Source organism: Dreissena polymorpha, chromosome 3 (assembly GCF_020536995.1).
Source record: "Dreissena polymorpha isolate Duluth1 chromosome 3, UMN_Dpol_1.0, whole genome shotgun sequence".
Taxonomy (NCBI): domain Eukaryota; kingdom Metazoa; phylum Mollusca; class Bivalvia; order Myida; family Dreissenidae; genus Dreissena; species Dreissena polymorpha.
The window spans coordinates 104,744,447-104,761,760 of record NC_068357.1 but is presented as its reverse complement, the minus strand read 5'-3'; the positions used below and the strand labels follow the sequence as shown (position 1 = coordinate 104,761,760).

The following is a 17,314-nucleotide window of genomic DNA, read 5'->3' as shown; positions in this document are numbered from 1 at the left end:
CCAGGTCACCTAGTTCACGGATAGCGTCTTCATTATATAGCGATTATTTTACTGGCCGCCAACTCCGGTGATGACCTGTATATAAACTCTGAATGTCCGCGAATTGACCCGATATACCTCGCGGGTTGAAATGCAATGCTTTAAAGTGAGGCCTCGCTTCCATTGCTCTTTATACTTTTACATGTTAACATGTTGACAGGAATAAGGAAGTAAGTACTAAATATGAGAACATAGCCTTTTAAGTATAAACGCTCTTGCGCTGGTAATACTCTGAAAATAAAAGGTGTACGCACAAACTGTATTGATGTCGAGAATTGAGTGTAAAACTGTTCTATCTATTAAGCCTTTTCATTCGAGATAAAATTGTTTCATACAGTAAAACAGTGTTACAAAGACGCGGATATGTTTCCAATGTTCTGGTGGTATACTCAAATCAGCCAATGGAATAAATGAAGAGTATTCATTCGTACCTAGCCGCGGGAAATTTTATTGGAATTTTATTGGACACTTACAAAGGTCAGGCTAAGGTGAAAAGCTGGCGTATGCAGCTTACGCCGAAAAATACAGACATTTTGGATCCAATACCGGAATATATTGGACGGTCACGTGGTACATATGAAGAATGCCAATTGGATGAATTTATTGGATATAGAATAAATACTTGATATAAGTGTTGACTGGGGCTAGATTCAAACAATCAAACCCCTCATAATATAAACACTCTCTTCTGATTACTACTATATGGGCGGGTTATTGTTCGGCGGTGTGTACACCGATTCGTATATGACCGTACTAATATGCTAGTTTTAGACATAATTTCCAGAATTTTCATTTGATTTATTTTTTTTAAGTTGAATGTACATCAATTGTTGTGTAAACACTTCTGTAACGGAATAAGCAGTCCGTTTGACAAACTTATGTTTTTGACTATTTTATTGTTGACGATTAATTAAGAATACACAATTACAACTTGGTTACGTGGTGAAAAAAATGTACATGGGTGCACATATAATTTACATTTACACTGACAAATGGTGCATGTTATTGAATTCCAATTGTTAATTACGTATATAATACTATACGCATACATGAACAACGAGTATCACAAATATCTATCCCATGTGGTGACTGAAAACACAAAATATTTGTGTTCAATCTTTAAATGTTACCTTACAAATTTAATTGGTTATGGATGCTTATTCGTGATCTACATTAATAAATGTAAGTGTATTAATAAATTATATTATTACTGATAGGCTGATGTATCAACACTGATCGATCTTTGTATATTGTAATATTATGTGTTAAATATTACGCGTTATATAATATAATTTTATTATATTTTCCGCAAAACGACGTTACTTTACTGTATGACGTTCAACTTATGTTTAAGTTTATATTGATATTAATGACGTAGGCTATAGCCTAAACATGGTTAGTCTTTTTAAAAAATAACGTGTGTGTACTGATTATTTTATTTTATTATACATGATCTATACATAAGCCATACATGCTTTACTCCCGATTGTCCCACATTTTAAATTTTAGGATATCGGAATGTCACATGCCTGAGGCTTAAATTCAAGTACAGTGAGATCCAAATTGTGGTCCACTTTCTACACTATGCTGCATCGTATAGACAATCCCAGAAATTGATAACTTCCGGATTACCGCCCCTGAATACTCGCATGCGTCGCCATTACGGTACTGATTAACAATACATGGACCTATATGTTTGTATAGGTCCCTAAACAATAAAAGGAAGTGACGCGATTATATTTTTAATTTATTTGAAACTTTAAATAGTTTATGTTATCGCTTTGATTATCACACAATGGTTGTTGTTTTTTTTAAATAAATATGTTCATCAGTTATTTGGCGATTAATAGAAACAAGTGTCATCTGCATTTTGTAAGAGTCATAGAACTCTGCATAAATTAGGCCTTGATTGTCATATTACATGTTATTTGAAAATGACGCATGGTATCTTATGTTAATGACGGGATCTACACAAGTGCAGAGTGCGGTGTCAAAGACATACCTATTAACACTTTTAATCTGCCCTTGGGGCATCGTCTCCCACTGAGGGAATGCTTTCTTGCCGCGATCGCGGATGTGTATTTGTAAGAACATTATCTTGCTTAACTTGACAATCCGTTATTAACGAAGAAAAACATCACTCATTTTGTTCGAGTTTTCATCATTCATTTTGTTCGAGTTTTAAGTGTTTATTTTAAATCTAAACTTTCAAGTGAAAATTTAACAAAGAAATTATTACGCTTATAGAATGCATCGAACACTATTGGAAATATCTTAGTTTACTTAAGGCTCTATATGTGTAATGGTTAACTATTTTATCGTAAATTTATATTTTATTAAGAACAAAAATAAAGCAATAAATCATTCAAGTAAATATTGCGAAAAGCTTTCAAAAAATCGTTTTAGGCTAAATACTTTAATTTTTATTTTAATAATAAAATAAAATTAAAGTTTGGGCAAAAGAAGATATGCACTTTTCAATAAAAAAAATCTATGCCATGTTATGACGTCTTACACATTTTCGCTAATGAATATTTCCTGAACTAGTTCATTTAAAATTACAAAATTCATTTCCGGCTAGATTTTTTATTCAGCTTGACGTGATTGTTAAATAAATTATATTAATAAAAATAACCTTTAAGTTTTAGACTAAACCAGATACTTTTTAATAAAAAAGTTTGCCTCAACCTGAAATCGTATTCAGATTCGCTTATAAATATTTCCGTAACAATTTTAGTTAAATTTACAAACTTTATTTCGGCTACAGATTTTTGCATTGCCTTTTAAAATAAGAAACATTAATAAGAAAATAATGAATGTTTAGAAATACAAGTATATGTACTATTGAATGAGAAAAAGTCTGCCTCGGTCTTGACTCTTATAAATTTTCTTAATGAGTATATCCGGAGCTATAGAAGTTTTTATAAAGAAATAATAATGTTTTAAACAAAGGCAGATATCTGATTTTCAATTAAATTGTGTATATAAATCTTTCAAAGTTTCGCTAAGAAATTTCTGCGAAACTATTAACGCTTAAAATCACAAAGTTTACTCCATACTTTAGATCCTAATGTAACCTTTAAAATTATCTTCTAATAATAACATTCAATAAAGAATAACTGTGTTATAAGCAAATGCATAACTATTACGTGTGTTTAGTTGCATTATGACTGATGAATAGTTGCACGATTACTTATATAATTCCACTTGTGTATACTTGTACTATAACGTGTGTTTAGTTCGCTATAACTTGAGAAAAGTTTCGCTATTACTTAAGTATAGTTGCACTATTAATTGTGTATATTTGCACTATTACTTAAGTATAGTTGCACTATTAATAGTGTATACTTGAATTATTCCTTGAGTATTGTTGCACTTTTACTTGAGTTAAGTTGCACTATAACTTATGTATAGTTGCACTATTACTTAAGTATAGTTGCACATTATGTGAGTATAGTTGAACTATTACTAATGTATAGTTGCACTATTACGTAAGTATATTTTCACAATCACTTGAGTATAGTTGCACTTTTAACTTGAGTATAATAGCACTATTACTTTTGTATAGTTGCACTATTACTTTAGTATTGTTGCACTATTACTTAAGTATAGTTGCACTATTACATGAGTATAGTTACACACTATTGCTTGAGTATAGTTGCACTTTTACTTAAATTAAGAATATTTGCACTATTTCTTGAGTAAAGTTGCAATATTACTTAAGTAAACATGTAGTTGCACTATTACTTGGGTATAGTTGCACTATTACTTGGGTATAGTTGCACTATTACTTGGGTATAGTTGCACTATTACTTAAGTATAGTTGCACTATTAGTTGAGTATAGTTGCATTGTTACTTATGTCTAGTTGCACTATTACTTAAGTATAGTTGCACTATTACTTAAGTATAGTTGCACTATTACTTGTGTATAGTTGCACTATAACTTGAGTATAGTTACACACTATTGCTTGAGTATAGTTGTACTATTACTTAAGTATAGTTGCACTATTACTCGAGTATAGTTGTACTATTACTTGAGCATAGTTGCACTATATCTTTAGTATAGTTGAACTATTACTTGAGTAAAATTGCACTGTTACTTTATAATAATTGCGATTTCTTTAGTATAGTTGTATTATTACTTGAGTATAGTTGCATTATAACTCGAGCTTAGTTGAACTTTTACATAGATACAGTTTTACTTGCGTATAGTTGCACTTTTACTTGAGTATACATGTAGTTGAACATTTACTTAAGTATAATTGCACTATTACTTGAGCTTAGTTGCACTTTTACTTAAGTATAGTTGCACTTATACTAAGGATAGTTGCTCTTATACTTAAGTATAGTTGCACTATTAATTGAGTATAATTGAACTGTGGCTTTAGTATAATTGCACTGTTACTTTAGCATAGTTATACTATTACTTGAGTATAGTTGCACTATTACTTATGTATAGTCGCACTGATACTTGAAAATAGTTGCACTATTATGCGAGTATAGATGCACTATTTCTTGAGTATAGTTGCACTTTACTTGGGTATAGTTTCACTATTACTTAAGCATAGATGCACTATTCATTGAGGCATAGTTGCGCTATTACTTCAGTAAAGATGAACTATTATTAGAGTAAAGTTGCACTGTTCTTGTGTTTATTTGAACTTTTACATGTTTATAATTTCACTTTTACTTATTTTTATTTGCACTATTTCATTCGTATAGTTGCACTATTACTAAAGTAAAGTTGAACTTTTTACAGATCAGAATGAGTAAAAGTTTATTTCATGGCAAGCCAGTTAGTTTTGTGCATGAAGTATTAAAGACTTCGATGACTGCCCATGTCAAACTTGCTCCACAGATACAAGTACGATACTGCGTACACATGTTGCCATGTGCAATGGCTTATACTGTTTCTTAAAACAAATAATACGAATTGTAAAATGGACAAAGTCGTATTAATAAATAATTTGTATCATTTACATTTTCACCACTTTAGTTTTCCTTAATAATATAAACTCAAAACATGCTATGAGCTGCATTGCACAGCAAGCATTTTGTGTGAATACACTTATCAATCACACTTCATCTATTAAAGGGCATCGATTAAAAACCTTTAGCATGTGCATGTACATAATTATGAATAGTTTTCGGGATATCGATACTTCACTAAAAAATGATGGGGCTGTTTTTTTTTACAAGTAGTCATGCACTTTGACTCAACAATTGGGCGATATATGGTACAAAGTCTTTGCCACCGTACATTTTCAAAAGGAAGTGTAATCGTTTCTTGATTTTAAGAAGCATTTATATTTGCTATATCATTAAATGAATACTGCTCAAATGAATTGGCTTTATAGACATGGATGACCATATCAAACGATTTGTTGGAAACAAATGTCAAAAGAAGGATTTTAATATCGGTACATTTCGCATGGTATATGCAATTGTGAGCATGTATTTTGAACGTTTTTGCAACTGTCGCCTTACCTTGATTTGCGGATGAGGTTACCTAGCAACGTCATCGTAAAAGCCTTTCCCAGAGATCCTGTGCCAAACAACGTGTTCTCCGTAACGTCAACGTCAAGAGCTACGTCAGCCTTGCCGAATCCATGCGTCCATGTCTCGTCTCCTTTGACGACGGATAACGTAAGACCCGGGATGCTTCTACAGTCCATGACGTTGTGAACGAACGCTTCAACTCTCTGTTCTTCTTCTTTTGTAAATAATGCCGCTCCATCTATACCGTGCAGGAGTTTAACAAGCGCGGCCAAAATGATGAACACTAACTGTTGCATACTGAACAGTCTACCATGTAGTGTTGCTCTTGAATGAGGACGATTTTCGTTACATATTTAACACTCCGGAAATATATCAAGATTTAATCCGTTTCCGGCAATTGAATGAACAATTGGAAACTGTGTGGTTGCCTGCATTCGAACTAGAACCAATCTTCAAAGGATAGCAGCCGAGCAAGTGTCAATGAAAATTACTAAGAATGCGTTTGTCATATTGTATCCATAGTATAATAAATCCAAATTATTTTTTTCATATTGTATCCATGGAATTTATAAACACCCCATCTCTTTTATTCGTTAAAATGTATCATGAAAGTACTTTACGCTATTCATGGCTGAGATTTGTTTAGTCAATGCACATTTATTTCGAAAGAAAAAGAATTTACATAAACATATACTTGCATTAGCTAGTTCTTGGCTGCCATAGCGATATGAAAATACAAAGAAAAAGAATCGAAAGTCTTACTTATACAACACTTGAGGATATACTATTAGGGATAAACACGAATGTCGGATTTATTTGTATTTGTAGATGTTTTTGTTATTTAATTGTAATTGTTGACCGTGGGTTTTTTGTAACATGTTGCAAGCCCATCAAAAACTTTGATATTTATTAAAGCTGCGCGAATTAATTCTCCAAATTTTGGAATTAAATCGACCAATTGTAATTTTTCGTGAAATAAGAATGTCGGGAGGTCCTAAATTGTCATATTTGTTCAGGTTTATAATCGCGTGTTTACCATACTATCAAAAAATGTTCAGAACTCTCTATTAATGTTCTTGTGCGTACACATTTTTTTATCCCAATTGTGCACTATAACGATGTTTTATATTTTACGTATGGAAAGATGTAATGAATGCCAATGTAAAAGTTAAAAGTACAAACATAATTAAATTTCGTAGATAATTATAAAATAAGAAATCTCTCAAGCGATGAACCAAACTTCAAGCTTTTAAAGCGAACTGCAGTTAGGAGGTAGACGCATATGCTTTTTGTAACATGATCACTAACACTATTGTGAATTAAGAGGGTTTGATACAAATCCGCGTTTTCCTAAAAAGTCGTAAAGCGTATTTTCGGTTAATAGCGTGCAGAATTAAAAAAAAAAAAAATGATCGTGCGGTGTTTATATTTCAAATTCTAAGTGTTAAACATTATAAGAATTGACATTCGCGGTTCACCAGGGAGCTGGAACGTCTAGTTAATAGGATGATGAGATTAAAAGCTCTATGGATGAATCAGACTCAATAGCTGTGACGGAATACTCGATCCCCGTGCACCACCGGTTCAAACACAGGTAAAATGGCGGTATTGGATTGTCCAACGGCTTTCAAACAGTAAAAGGTAACCCAAAAAGAAAACAAGAGATGTGTTTGTCAGAAACAAAATGCCCCCTACTGCGCCGCTTTGAAGCCATATATTTGACCTTGAATGATAACCTTGACCTTTCACCACTCAAAATGTGCAGCTCCATGAGATACACATGCATGCCAAATATCAAGTTGCTATCTCCAATATTGCAAAAGTTAAGGGCAATGTTTAAGTTTTCGGACGGACTGACGGACGGATAGTTCAACTGCTATATGCCACCCTACCGGGGGCATAAAAAGTGAGTAGCAGTAACACAGAAAACTTCGTTAATATTACTTAAGACGATAAACGGTTGTAATTTTTTTTTTAATCAACCGCATTGAAGATATAATAGCACAGTGTAGAAGTGACATAATGAGAGCAAACACGAATTTCAAACGTATTGACAACAGTGTGTGTGCGTTAGAACAGTTATGCGAGTGGCAATCAGAAATGACCACGTCAATTTGTAACCATTCCATTGATAGAGATACAAGAGACATGAGAAATAACATTATAATATATGGCCTGTCAGAGATAATGTTGTACAAGGATAGGGCATCGGTGATAAGGTTCCTAGATAATGAGCTACATATCGCTTTAGTCCGCTTTCGCGATTATATTGATACTGAAAAAAATCTTGCTAGGGCAAAACAAGCTGAAGTGAACTCCGTTCAGAATAGACAGGCAGTATTCAAAGGAAACAACTAGAGCGCGAAAGGAGTTGTACAAATCACATGAAGCTGTGCAATGGAGACAGTTTAATCAAAGAGTTCAAATTAAATACCCAGCTAGATTGTACATCAACGACCGGGTGGTATGCGATATGTTTCCAGAATGGCACAGCATGCTCGCTACAGATAGGCTTAAACAGTGTCCGACCAGTCATACATATGATAAGAACAGAGTTTAGTCTATCGAAACCGTAAAGGAACGTCATGAAAATAATGACAGTGATGAAGCAGGAACGGGCGAGGTGTTAACATTTACACAGAATACAAGTCAACAACATCCTACCGCACGAGACACCCATCACGTCAGTGTACACAATCAAGACACTGGCCGCATTTATAACACTCGAAAAGAGTGTATGCTAAATGACGCGGACCGTAGTAAAACCACGAATGAAGAAAACGGCTTCTTACCGAAAGATGTCGATAAATCCAATAGGGGGACATCAATTACGAGTGAAATTATCACAGACTGTTCAACAACAAACGGAATAAGCGAATAACTCAGCCACAGTTAAACAATTTCAAAGTACCCGTGGTAAATAGAGCAGCAAGACACAGAGTGTTGTACAAAATTCAATTTTCGATTACAGCACGAAGCAAAGTGCGGTGAAATGGACCAGAAATATGACAGATGTGGAAATTAGACTTAATGTGTTATATGTAAAGGGACTTGTTGAAAACAGGACAATAAATTACAGTCGGTCGAAATTAGAGAACTGTTTGCAAAAAAATACATCATGTTATTTACTAAAACATGGTCGAATAAACTGTACAATTACTCTGTAGATGGGGTTCATTCGTGTATATTAAACAGAAGTGTTAAATTAAAAGTCTCCAAAAGGGATGGTGGGGAATAATCATCATAATTAGTTGAAAAACGATGTCGAATTTCTGAAAATAACGATGATTATTAAATGTGGACTAAATTAAAAGGTCATTTGTTTAAAAGCAAGAGCGATGTTTGACTCTGTTAAGCATATAATGCACAAGGAAGTAGTATAGAAATTACTCGTTTAAGAGTATCTGCCCACAAACTACCAGTGGAAGCAGGGAGATGACAAAAGCCTGAAAAGATACCTTTCAAAACAGAAAATGCAAACTGTAACGTTCTTGCGGACGAATTTCATTTTTTACTTGAATGTCTAATGTTTATTTATTTACGTTAGAATTATAAATAAATATTACTGGAAGAACACAAACATGATCAGTATTAAATTACTGACTGGCAATAAAATTAGTGTACGAAATCTATCTATTTTCATTTTTAAAGATTTAAAATTAAGAGCTGACTTATATTATCAATAGTTTTTACCATGTATTAACATTTATTTATCTATTTGATATAAAATACAAAATACGATAAAGTGTATACACATTTTTGTATTAAGACATTTTTCAAGGTTCTGTCAAAAATTCTGCACGCCATTGACCATCTGTGTAAATATTTTGTTGTAATATGTGTGTACTCACGGCCTAAAGCCTAATGAATGTTTAAATAAACTCTATGAAACTCTATAAAATGTTGTTGTGAAATTAATAATTTATACAAAATATGCGTTATTATTTGTTTTCCGTCATTTATACAGATATCTTTTCTTAGTAATGCTATATTATATCTACATGTATTTTCATTAAAACGTTTTTTTTTCCCGATTAAGCATGGATATTTGTTTAAATGCAATTTTTTATTTAAATCGTGTGTTTACTAACAGATAAAGTCTCATTTTTTAAGACTGTGTGGATCAAGTCCAAACTAAACAATAAAGTCTAAATTGCAAGCAAAATGAATTATGTTATGCAATTAAATAGTTTTACGTTGTGTGTAATATACGTGTTCATTTGTTTAACCTAATACATTTGCTTGCATATATTGTGATCTTCAATTTATATAATAAGTTTATATTGTTCACATATAACTTCTCTGTATTAAATAATTTATCACCATGCTTGAATTGTTTCTGAGCAGAATTGCATTGCCTTTTTATCACTTTCAATTAATATCAATTTATTACGACTATTAAGATTTTCAATACGATAGAAACAGTGCACTATAACTAAAAACTAACATTTTATAATGGCCGACATTTTAATTTTTTTAATTTATCTTGAAATCGTTAGGGGTTTTTCCGTAGAAAGTGATTCTAAAATTATCGACTTTCATGCACATTTCCTTAATCGGGTGTCTCTGGTATTTAAGTTGCAGCTCTCTCATGGTGAAAATATTGTTCTCCACAATTTGTATAGCAAGGAAACTAGATAACATTTTCATTTGTATCTTAAGATCAGGCTCATCAACGCGTGCAAATTAAATTTGTTAACATTTAACTTTGGAGCGGTATTTAGGTAAAAATTACATCCTTCTTTATGACTGTGCATGATTCTTGATGGTACTTTCAATTTGTATGTAGACAACTTTTCATGCTTGATGACACTTACATCTTGCCTGATGACCTATGTCTATTTACATTCTGTTAATGGTATAATTCATGTGTACAGATGCAACATTCTTGTTCGTAAATTGCATGCTGAGTATGTGAATCTTGGTTTGTGCAGAGAGACTTGCGCAATAGGCGCAGTGCATAATGGAATCAAACATTGATGCGTTGAATAAATTAACGCGATGGCAAGATGTGAGTTTCACCCAAGTACAAAGTAACATACAATCATACATGATACAATGATGTCAATTCTTTCCGAAATGCTACGGACGACTACGGAAATTTACGGTGTATAACGGACATTTTATGTTATAGCAGAAGTTGCGCCCCTTTGTGTGATATTTGCTACTGCACTGAAATTAACCGCTTGTTTGTAGACGTAACTTTTTTTTTGTTAATGACTAACCATAATTTTTGTACAGTCATTTACCTTCAATAACCAAAGAAACTCTATGGATATAGTTCAATATATGCTACTAATACGTGTATGCAGAGCTCGAGATAAGACGCTTTAAGTCCTTAAAAAATGAATTAAATTTATTAAAAAATTAGACTTTGAAAAAAAAAATTAAGAATTCAAAATTTATGATCATGCGTAAAACTCAATATCAATGCATATTATGTAAACATTTCATCAATGAGTTCTCATTCGGCTAGGCTCTCATTAAAATTATGAAATCAACAGCACTTTAACGTATTTATGAATTACAGACCATCTTTAAAACAGTCGAAAAGCCAAACGTTTTCAATTATCTGGTCCTTTTTACGCAAAAAGTCTGCTCTAACCCGACAATCGTCATGAGCTCTTCTTAGACTATAAACCTAAATGCTGATGTGCCAAAAATTATACTTACCGGTAAAAAGGAATTAAAAATACACTTTAAGGCTGGATTTTTTAATAGTGTAAACCAAGATTTTGCTGAAAAAGTTATCTGGCACTCTGCATGTATGTTGAGAGGAAATCCATTACATAATTTCAAATTTAATAGAGTACACTTATATTGCACCACATAAAATCTATAAAACTATAATATTGAAGTACACATATAAACTGTATTATACATGGGTAGGTATTTTGTGTCAATCTCTTTTACATATGAAAGAGCTGTTGGTCATTTGGAAGTCATGCTTTGCTGCTTAAAGTACATATAGATGCATGACTTAATTTAGATTAAGCAAAATAAAACACTAGGTATTTGCCAAGATTCATAAGAGTCAAATATATACGAGAAGTAAGAGCGTAATCGTGCGCAGCGAGACTTGCTCATATAGAATTGAACCTCTTATTGCTTTCTTTCGAAATAATTTTATGTCTCCGAACTAATATGCAATACGCTCGGTGTTTTTTTATATGCGGATTAATGCTCCGTTTAAGATCCATAATTAATGAACACCTCAATATTTTCAAAAATTTACACCGGATTAATGTTCACCGACATTTTTCATACAGATTTGATATAAATATTATAGAGCTGAACAAAAAAAATACATTAAGCCCTGTTTTCCCGGCACACGCGCTGGACATACACCTTTAAAAAACGCTATATCAATTCCAGTACTTGTGCACTTAATTGATTGTAAACAATGACGGGTGAAAGCCGTGTGTGAAAATTTTTCTGGTAACCAAGATCGACGTCAACGTTCATGAAGCCTTTCATTCATAAATATATGCGTCGGGTGTCAAAACCAGCATCACCAACACATCAGCTCCGTTATATCCTGAATAAAATACATGTATATTTTCTTGAGTACCAACTGCAACTTACAAATATCAAAAACAGTCACGGCAGTCAATTTCTTGTGTAGGGCTACTGGTCTTAATGGGAATAATAAACGTATTTAAGTTAATGGAGATTAAAAAACAAAGGGAACTAATTCAGCTTATTCAGTATAGTAGTCAAAATGGTTCGGTTGTTTTCTCTTTTTTCCGAAAAGTGATTTATTCAACATACGGAAAATAAACGTGCGCCACCTGCTGTCATAATTTGGTAACTTGCATTCTGCTTAGTTGCATTCTACTTACGGCCTGTTGCTAACTGCCGTTGTTAATGACGCTTAGTGGCAAAACCGATTATGACTGGTTTCAGGAAAAACTAACACACAAACATTGGATAGTCAGCAAGCATGTTGCAACAATCATCAAGTATAACCGAAAAGACAACAAACATGTTGGAATTATCATGAAGCATATTAGAATAAACATCGGGCATAATGCGAGTAACATCGAGAAAAAAATGGAAAGGTGGGTTGGTTCAACTTTTTTGTTATCTTTAACAATTTCCGGTTTAATAAAAATATAACAAGACATTAAAAATCTCTTTTTACCATTCTTAGTAATTGTTGGTCATTAAAAGATAAGTAAGAGAAAATGATTACATGTAGCCAAAGATTTTCTTATTTATTGACTATAGCGAACACCTGGAATAACAAAACAAAAGTTAAGGAACGGCGCAACAAATTAAGCTCCCTCTTTTAAGTAACCGTTTTGCGCCTAATAATTATTTGTGTGTGTTATTTTTTTTGCAGTTTTAACATTATTTTAGTCACTATATTCATAAATAATTATTTCGACTTATCGTTTGCATTTCATTCATAAAAACAGTGAAAATATATATATATAAAGCAATAAGATAATATACATTATTCAATAGTTTTATTTGAATTAAGTTTCTTTCTAAATAAATATATATGAACAAAACATTTCCAGGATGTATGAAAAAGCAAGAAGTTTTAAGTCACAATATGCGCATGTTACCGGTGATATGGTTTAATTATCCTCGATGTATCTGGCACAACAACCATTAATCGACGTTAACAATTCCATCCAAATATAAACTGTACCTATATCCATTTATAAGTATCCAACGCGCGCCCTGGTTGAAGACTCAGACCACAAATCATCAGCCGCCACACGTTGTCCTCGCAAAGACAACGAGCCTGAGCCATCCGCAGCTCTCTCCGCATGGAACATGTCTTTCACCGACAAACCCGCATTCGCGTAGCCCTGTCCTCTCGTCTTCAGTATACAGAATACGTTTCAGGTAATAATATACATATAAGTTATATATATTCCTATGGAAATTTTGTTTTCATTAAGACAACAAATGTTTTCGCGACCATATTGCATATTGCAGTAAAATAGTTATCTGTTCATTTAAGCATTTTATACAGGCCCAATTGCTAATAAAACCGTGGGGCCTTTTCAAATTGTACCAACAAAATGAGTTGCAATATCTGTCGTTTTTTTTTTTTGTTCGCTTTGGATGACAATAAAATTGCGTTGCTTACCTCGTTGTTATAAACTCTGAAAGACTCTTCGATTTACAAAAAACACAATGATAATTTACAGAATGCACATGTTAAAATATAGCATATGCATTATATAAATTAAATTTTACGCTGCTTGTTTTAATAACTCTGTATAATGTTTACTCAAACTGAACTGTTCGAATGCTACGCACTGCATTTGTATGTTTACAGTGAGGCACCGCTTTTTCCAAAACAATCGGCCCTTTCTCATACAAGTGCGAAATCAAAACATGTTGGGTGTAACATAACGCTACTCAAGAGATAAAACTGTTTAGCTAGCAAGCAAATTAATCATTCATAAACAATCTCCTCCGCGACACGTACAATACGATCATTGTTTATTGATTCTTTTCTATAAAACACCGTTCGAAAATATTGAATGTAACACGATATTAATATAATGTTGCCATTTGTGAATACACATAATTGGAGAACTCAAACCTCTTGCATAAATTATACAACTCTTTCTTGCGCGGATACGCAATCGGGTATTGGGTTAATCATACCTAGTCGTATCGACCTGAATTTCCCACTAAGCACTTTAGACGGGCGCTAAAGCGCCCATCTAAAAATGCAACAGCTGTATTTATAACACTTAAGAATACCGAAACCATCACAGTTGTATATGTAATGTAAATTGTAATGAGTTAATTCTTTTCACAAAATAATAACAAAAACAACATTTATTCAGCAGTAAAGCGTATACATGCTCATAGCCTACAATATACAATTTATAAGTAATGGTAGAAGATAGAAGTTGGAATATCGTGTTATAAACTGGTTATCATAGTAAATTATGAAGGGAATACATAATACATAATACATAATTGCATCTAGTATTGCAACTGCACATCTTATATTTACTAATTTACTTACAAGACATACGATAAGAAGAATGTGCACAATTGTTTGGAGAAATAAACATTTGTGAAGAGGAATGTCATTTATGGTTGTGTCTGACTAACTACAATTTTAAGAATCTTATTTACGTGGACTATTTTAAATAAATTATTTTAAAAAATGTAAGTAAATCACTTAATGCACAGTTTCATCATATTATTATTCAATTATTTTCTGTTTATGTTATGTGATATATACAACAACAACAACAACATTTATTCATCAATAAAGCCTATAAAAGTGCATAGCCCTCACATGTGAAAATGAGCATTAATTTAATATATGCAAGTAATGGCAAAAGCAGACAAGGTACTATTCCTAGCATACATGTGTAACTATCTTACAGTTATCATCAAGATAACTTATTGATTACCGATTAAATATAGAATGGCGAATCGAGATGCCGTCTAAGTTATTTGCTACGTAGACTATATACATTTCGCAGTACTAATCATTTCAGTTTTACTTTTGCTGGACATTAATCTTGCAAATTTATTTATTGTTGGCCATCAGCAATAGTTCGGCTTAAAAATTTGCAAGTATGCAAATATTTGACATACTGGTAAGAAATGATATTCATTTTCCATTGCGGCCATGGTGCAAAATTTACACTTCGGATGTACTCGTTCGATATTATGATACCGCCTTTTCTATTTGGAGATTATGTGATGGTGAGCGGAACTTACTAAGTGCGATCCTATATTTTGCTTCATTTACTTGATCGAAATATGTTTCAAGCGTAAAATGGCGTTTAAATAGGCAATACGATGAGAGACGTGGGGAATATGCCCCTTCGCCAAGCCTTGTTTGTGTATAAATATCCAGTATCCTTTGTTTGCAAAACTGTAACTGTACTTCAGTAATGTTTTGATTGACCCATAGTTCAGATATTCCAATTTTTTCTTGAAAGTTTTAACGTGCCAAGCCCAGTTTTGATTGCCGTAAGCCACTACTTGACAATATTTACTTTTTGTATTTCTTTGAAATGAATTCGTCCTAACTCACCGTACAGGGCGCTGAGATTGACTGATTAACGCATATCTTTATTAAGAATTCCGTGTGAACGGCTTCAAAATCGGCCATTCGCGCTATTCCCCATATTTCGGATGAGTAGTTTAAAATTATACCTCTGAAGTTTTTAGCATCGTTTGGTTTTCCACCCTTCAATATTGGAACTATGTATCCAAGGCCGCAGCTTTCTGGGTATTCAGCATTTCTAAATAGCGTATTGTATATTGAAAGAAATTGCGGTGCTTATATGTCAAAAGACGATTTAATTATATATGCGGTTAAATTATCCGGGCCGCATGACTTGTTTTTTTTTTTTGCTTGAAAACGGCTGATTTTAATTCATCTAAAGTGAATTCTCCATCTAATTTATTGTCACTTGTTTCATCGAAATCTAAGCTGGCGTTTATTTCTTTAGGATCTTTACCTAATTATTGATTGAAGTGTGCGTATAGATCTAATTTTGTACTATTATTGGTGTTTGAGCTCTGCTTATAGCACTGTTTGAGAGATTTCCAGAATTGTTTTCGATTTGTTGATGCGGTATAAACACAACTTTTTTATTATGTCGTTTGTATTATCATATTTTTTTTATTGTAGTAAAACATAAATATAGGGGCCGTCCATATCCATAAAGTACGTCACGCTCCAGATGTGGGGGGGGGGGGTGTAAGAAAGTATGAAGTTTGTGACAGGGGGAGGGAGGTGTGCTATTTCGTTTAAAAAAAAGTAGAGATTTTATATTTTAATGCAGATTAATAGTGAAGCGTGTTTTAGTTTAAATTTAATAATGTGTTAATTATACAACAAAAAAATGTTTCAAAAGGTGACGTACTTGTGGGGGGTCCAAGATTTGTGACAGGGGAGGGGAGAGGTTACAAATGGTAAAACATAGCGTGACGTACTTTATGGAAAGCCCCTTATTGATTCAATTTGTATATTTTAAATTGTACAAATAATTCTTTCCACAATCGAATCATTTGTATTTATTTATTTTAACTCTTGTCATATGAAGTTTGTATAAAAGCTTTAATCTAGTTTTAATATTCGGACCATTTGAGTCGTCTTGTTGCAAAATTTACAATCACATACATGTAATATTTCAGGTCTACGAGAAACCTTTTTACATAAATGTTAAAGTCTTTTTTTTTTTCGGAATAAAACACACTATACTTAATTTAATAAAAACAATCTACCAATAAATAGGTGAATTGACTCGCGGGGACTGGAATCCAGGTATTCCAGATTAAACTCTCTCACAGGGGGTGACTACGTGACGATCAAGATGGCGTCGTCAGTATCGAAACAGACATTTTCTCCATGTTAAACCCTTTAAAGCGTTGATTTATTTTTAAATGCTGCTCACTTTTCAGCCATATAAGAAAGAAAAAGATTAGCGTTTATTTCGTATAATTATTATTCGCGTTTTATATTTATATATTATTCGACTTTTCTCGCAACGAATGTTTAAGTGGGAGCTGTACTGTTGTGTTCCCACTAAGAAATTTCGTAGCGAATTAAGGCGAGATATAATACGTAATAAATGCTTATCACTTTCTTGCTGATATGGCTGGGAAGTTTGCAGCATTAAAAACAGTAAAAAATTATATTCTGAAGTATTCCGTCACCTTTGTGACGGTGTGGTGCTTTTCTTTAGTTGTTTGACCAAGAAAACGAATATACAATTACATACGAGCTCAAATAAGGCATTGTTGCCTATCATCTTGGTCCAAGTTTCT

General features: G+C 32.8%; 1 protein-coding gene across 1 annotated transcript in view; it reads right to left on the bottom strand.

Annotated features, from left to right (window-relative positions):
- The window catches only part of LOC127870813 (uncharacterized), a 28,348-nt gene that overhangs the window by 6,449 nt on the left and 4,585 nt on the right, over positions 1-17,314 (bottom strand). The window contains exons 2-3 of the mRNA XM_052413337.1: positions 13,200-13,374; positions 5,528-6,253 (exon numbers count right to left, since the gene is read on the bottom strand). Of these exons, the coding sequence (XP_052269297.1) occupies positions 5,528-5,835 (308 nt within the window). The 5' untranslated portion in view covers positions 5,836-6,253; positions 13,200-13,374. The remainder of the gene's footprint in view (positions 1-5,527; positions 6,254-13,199; positions 13,375-17,314) is intronic.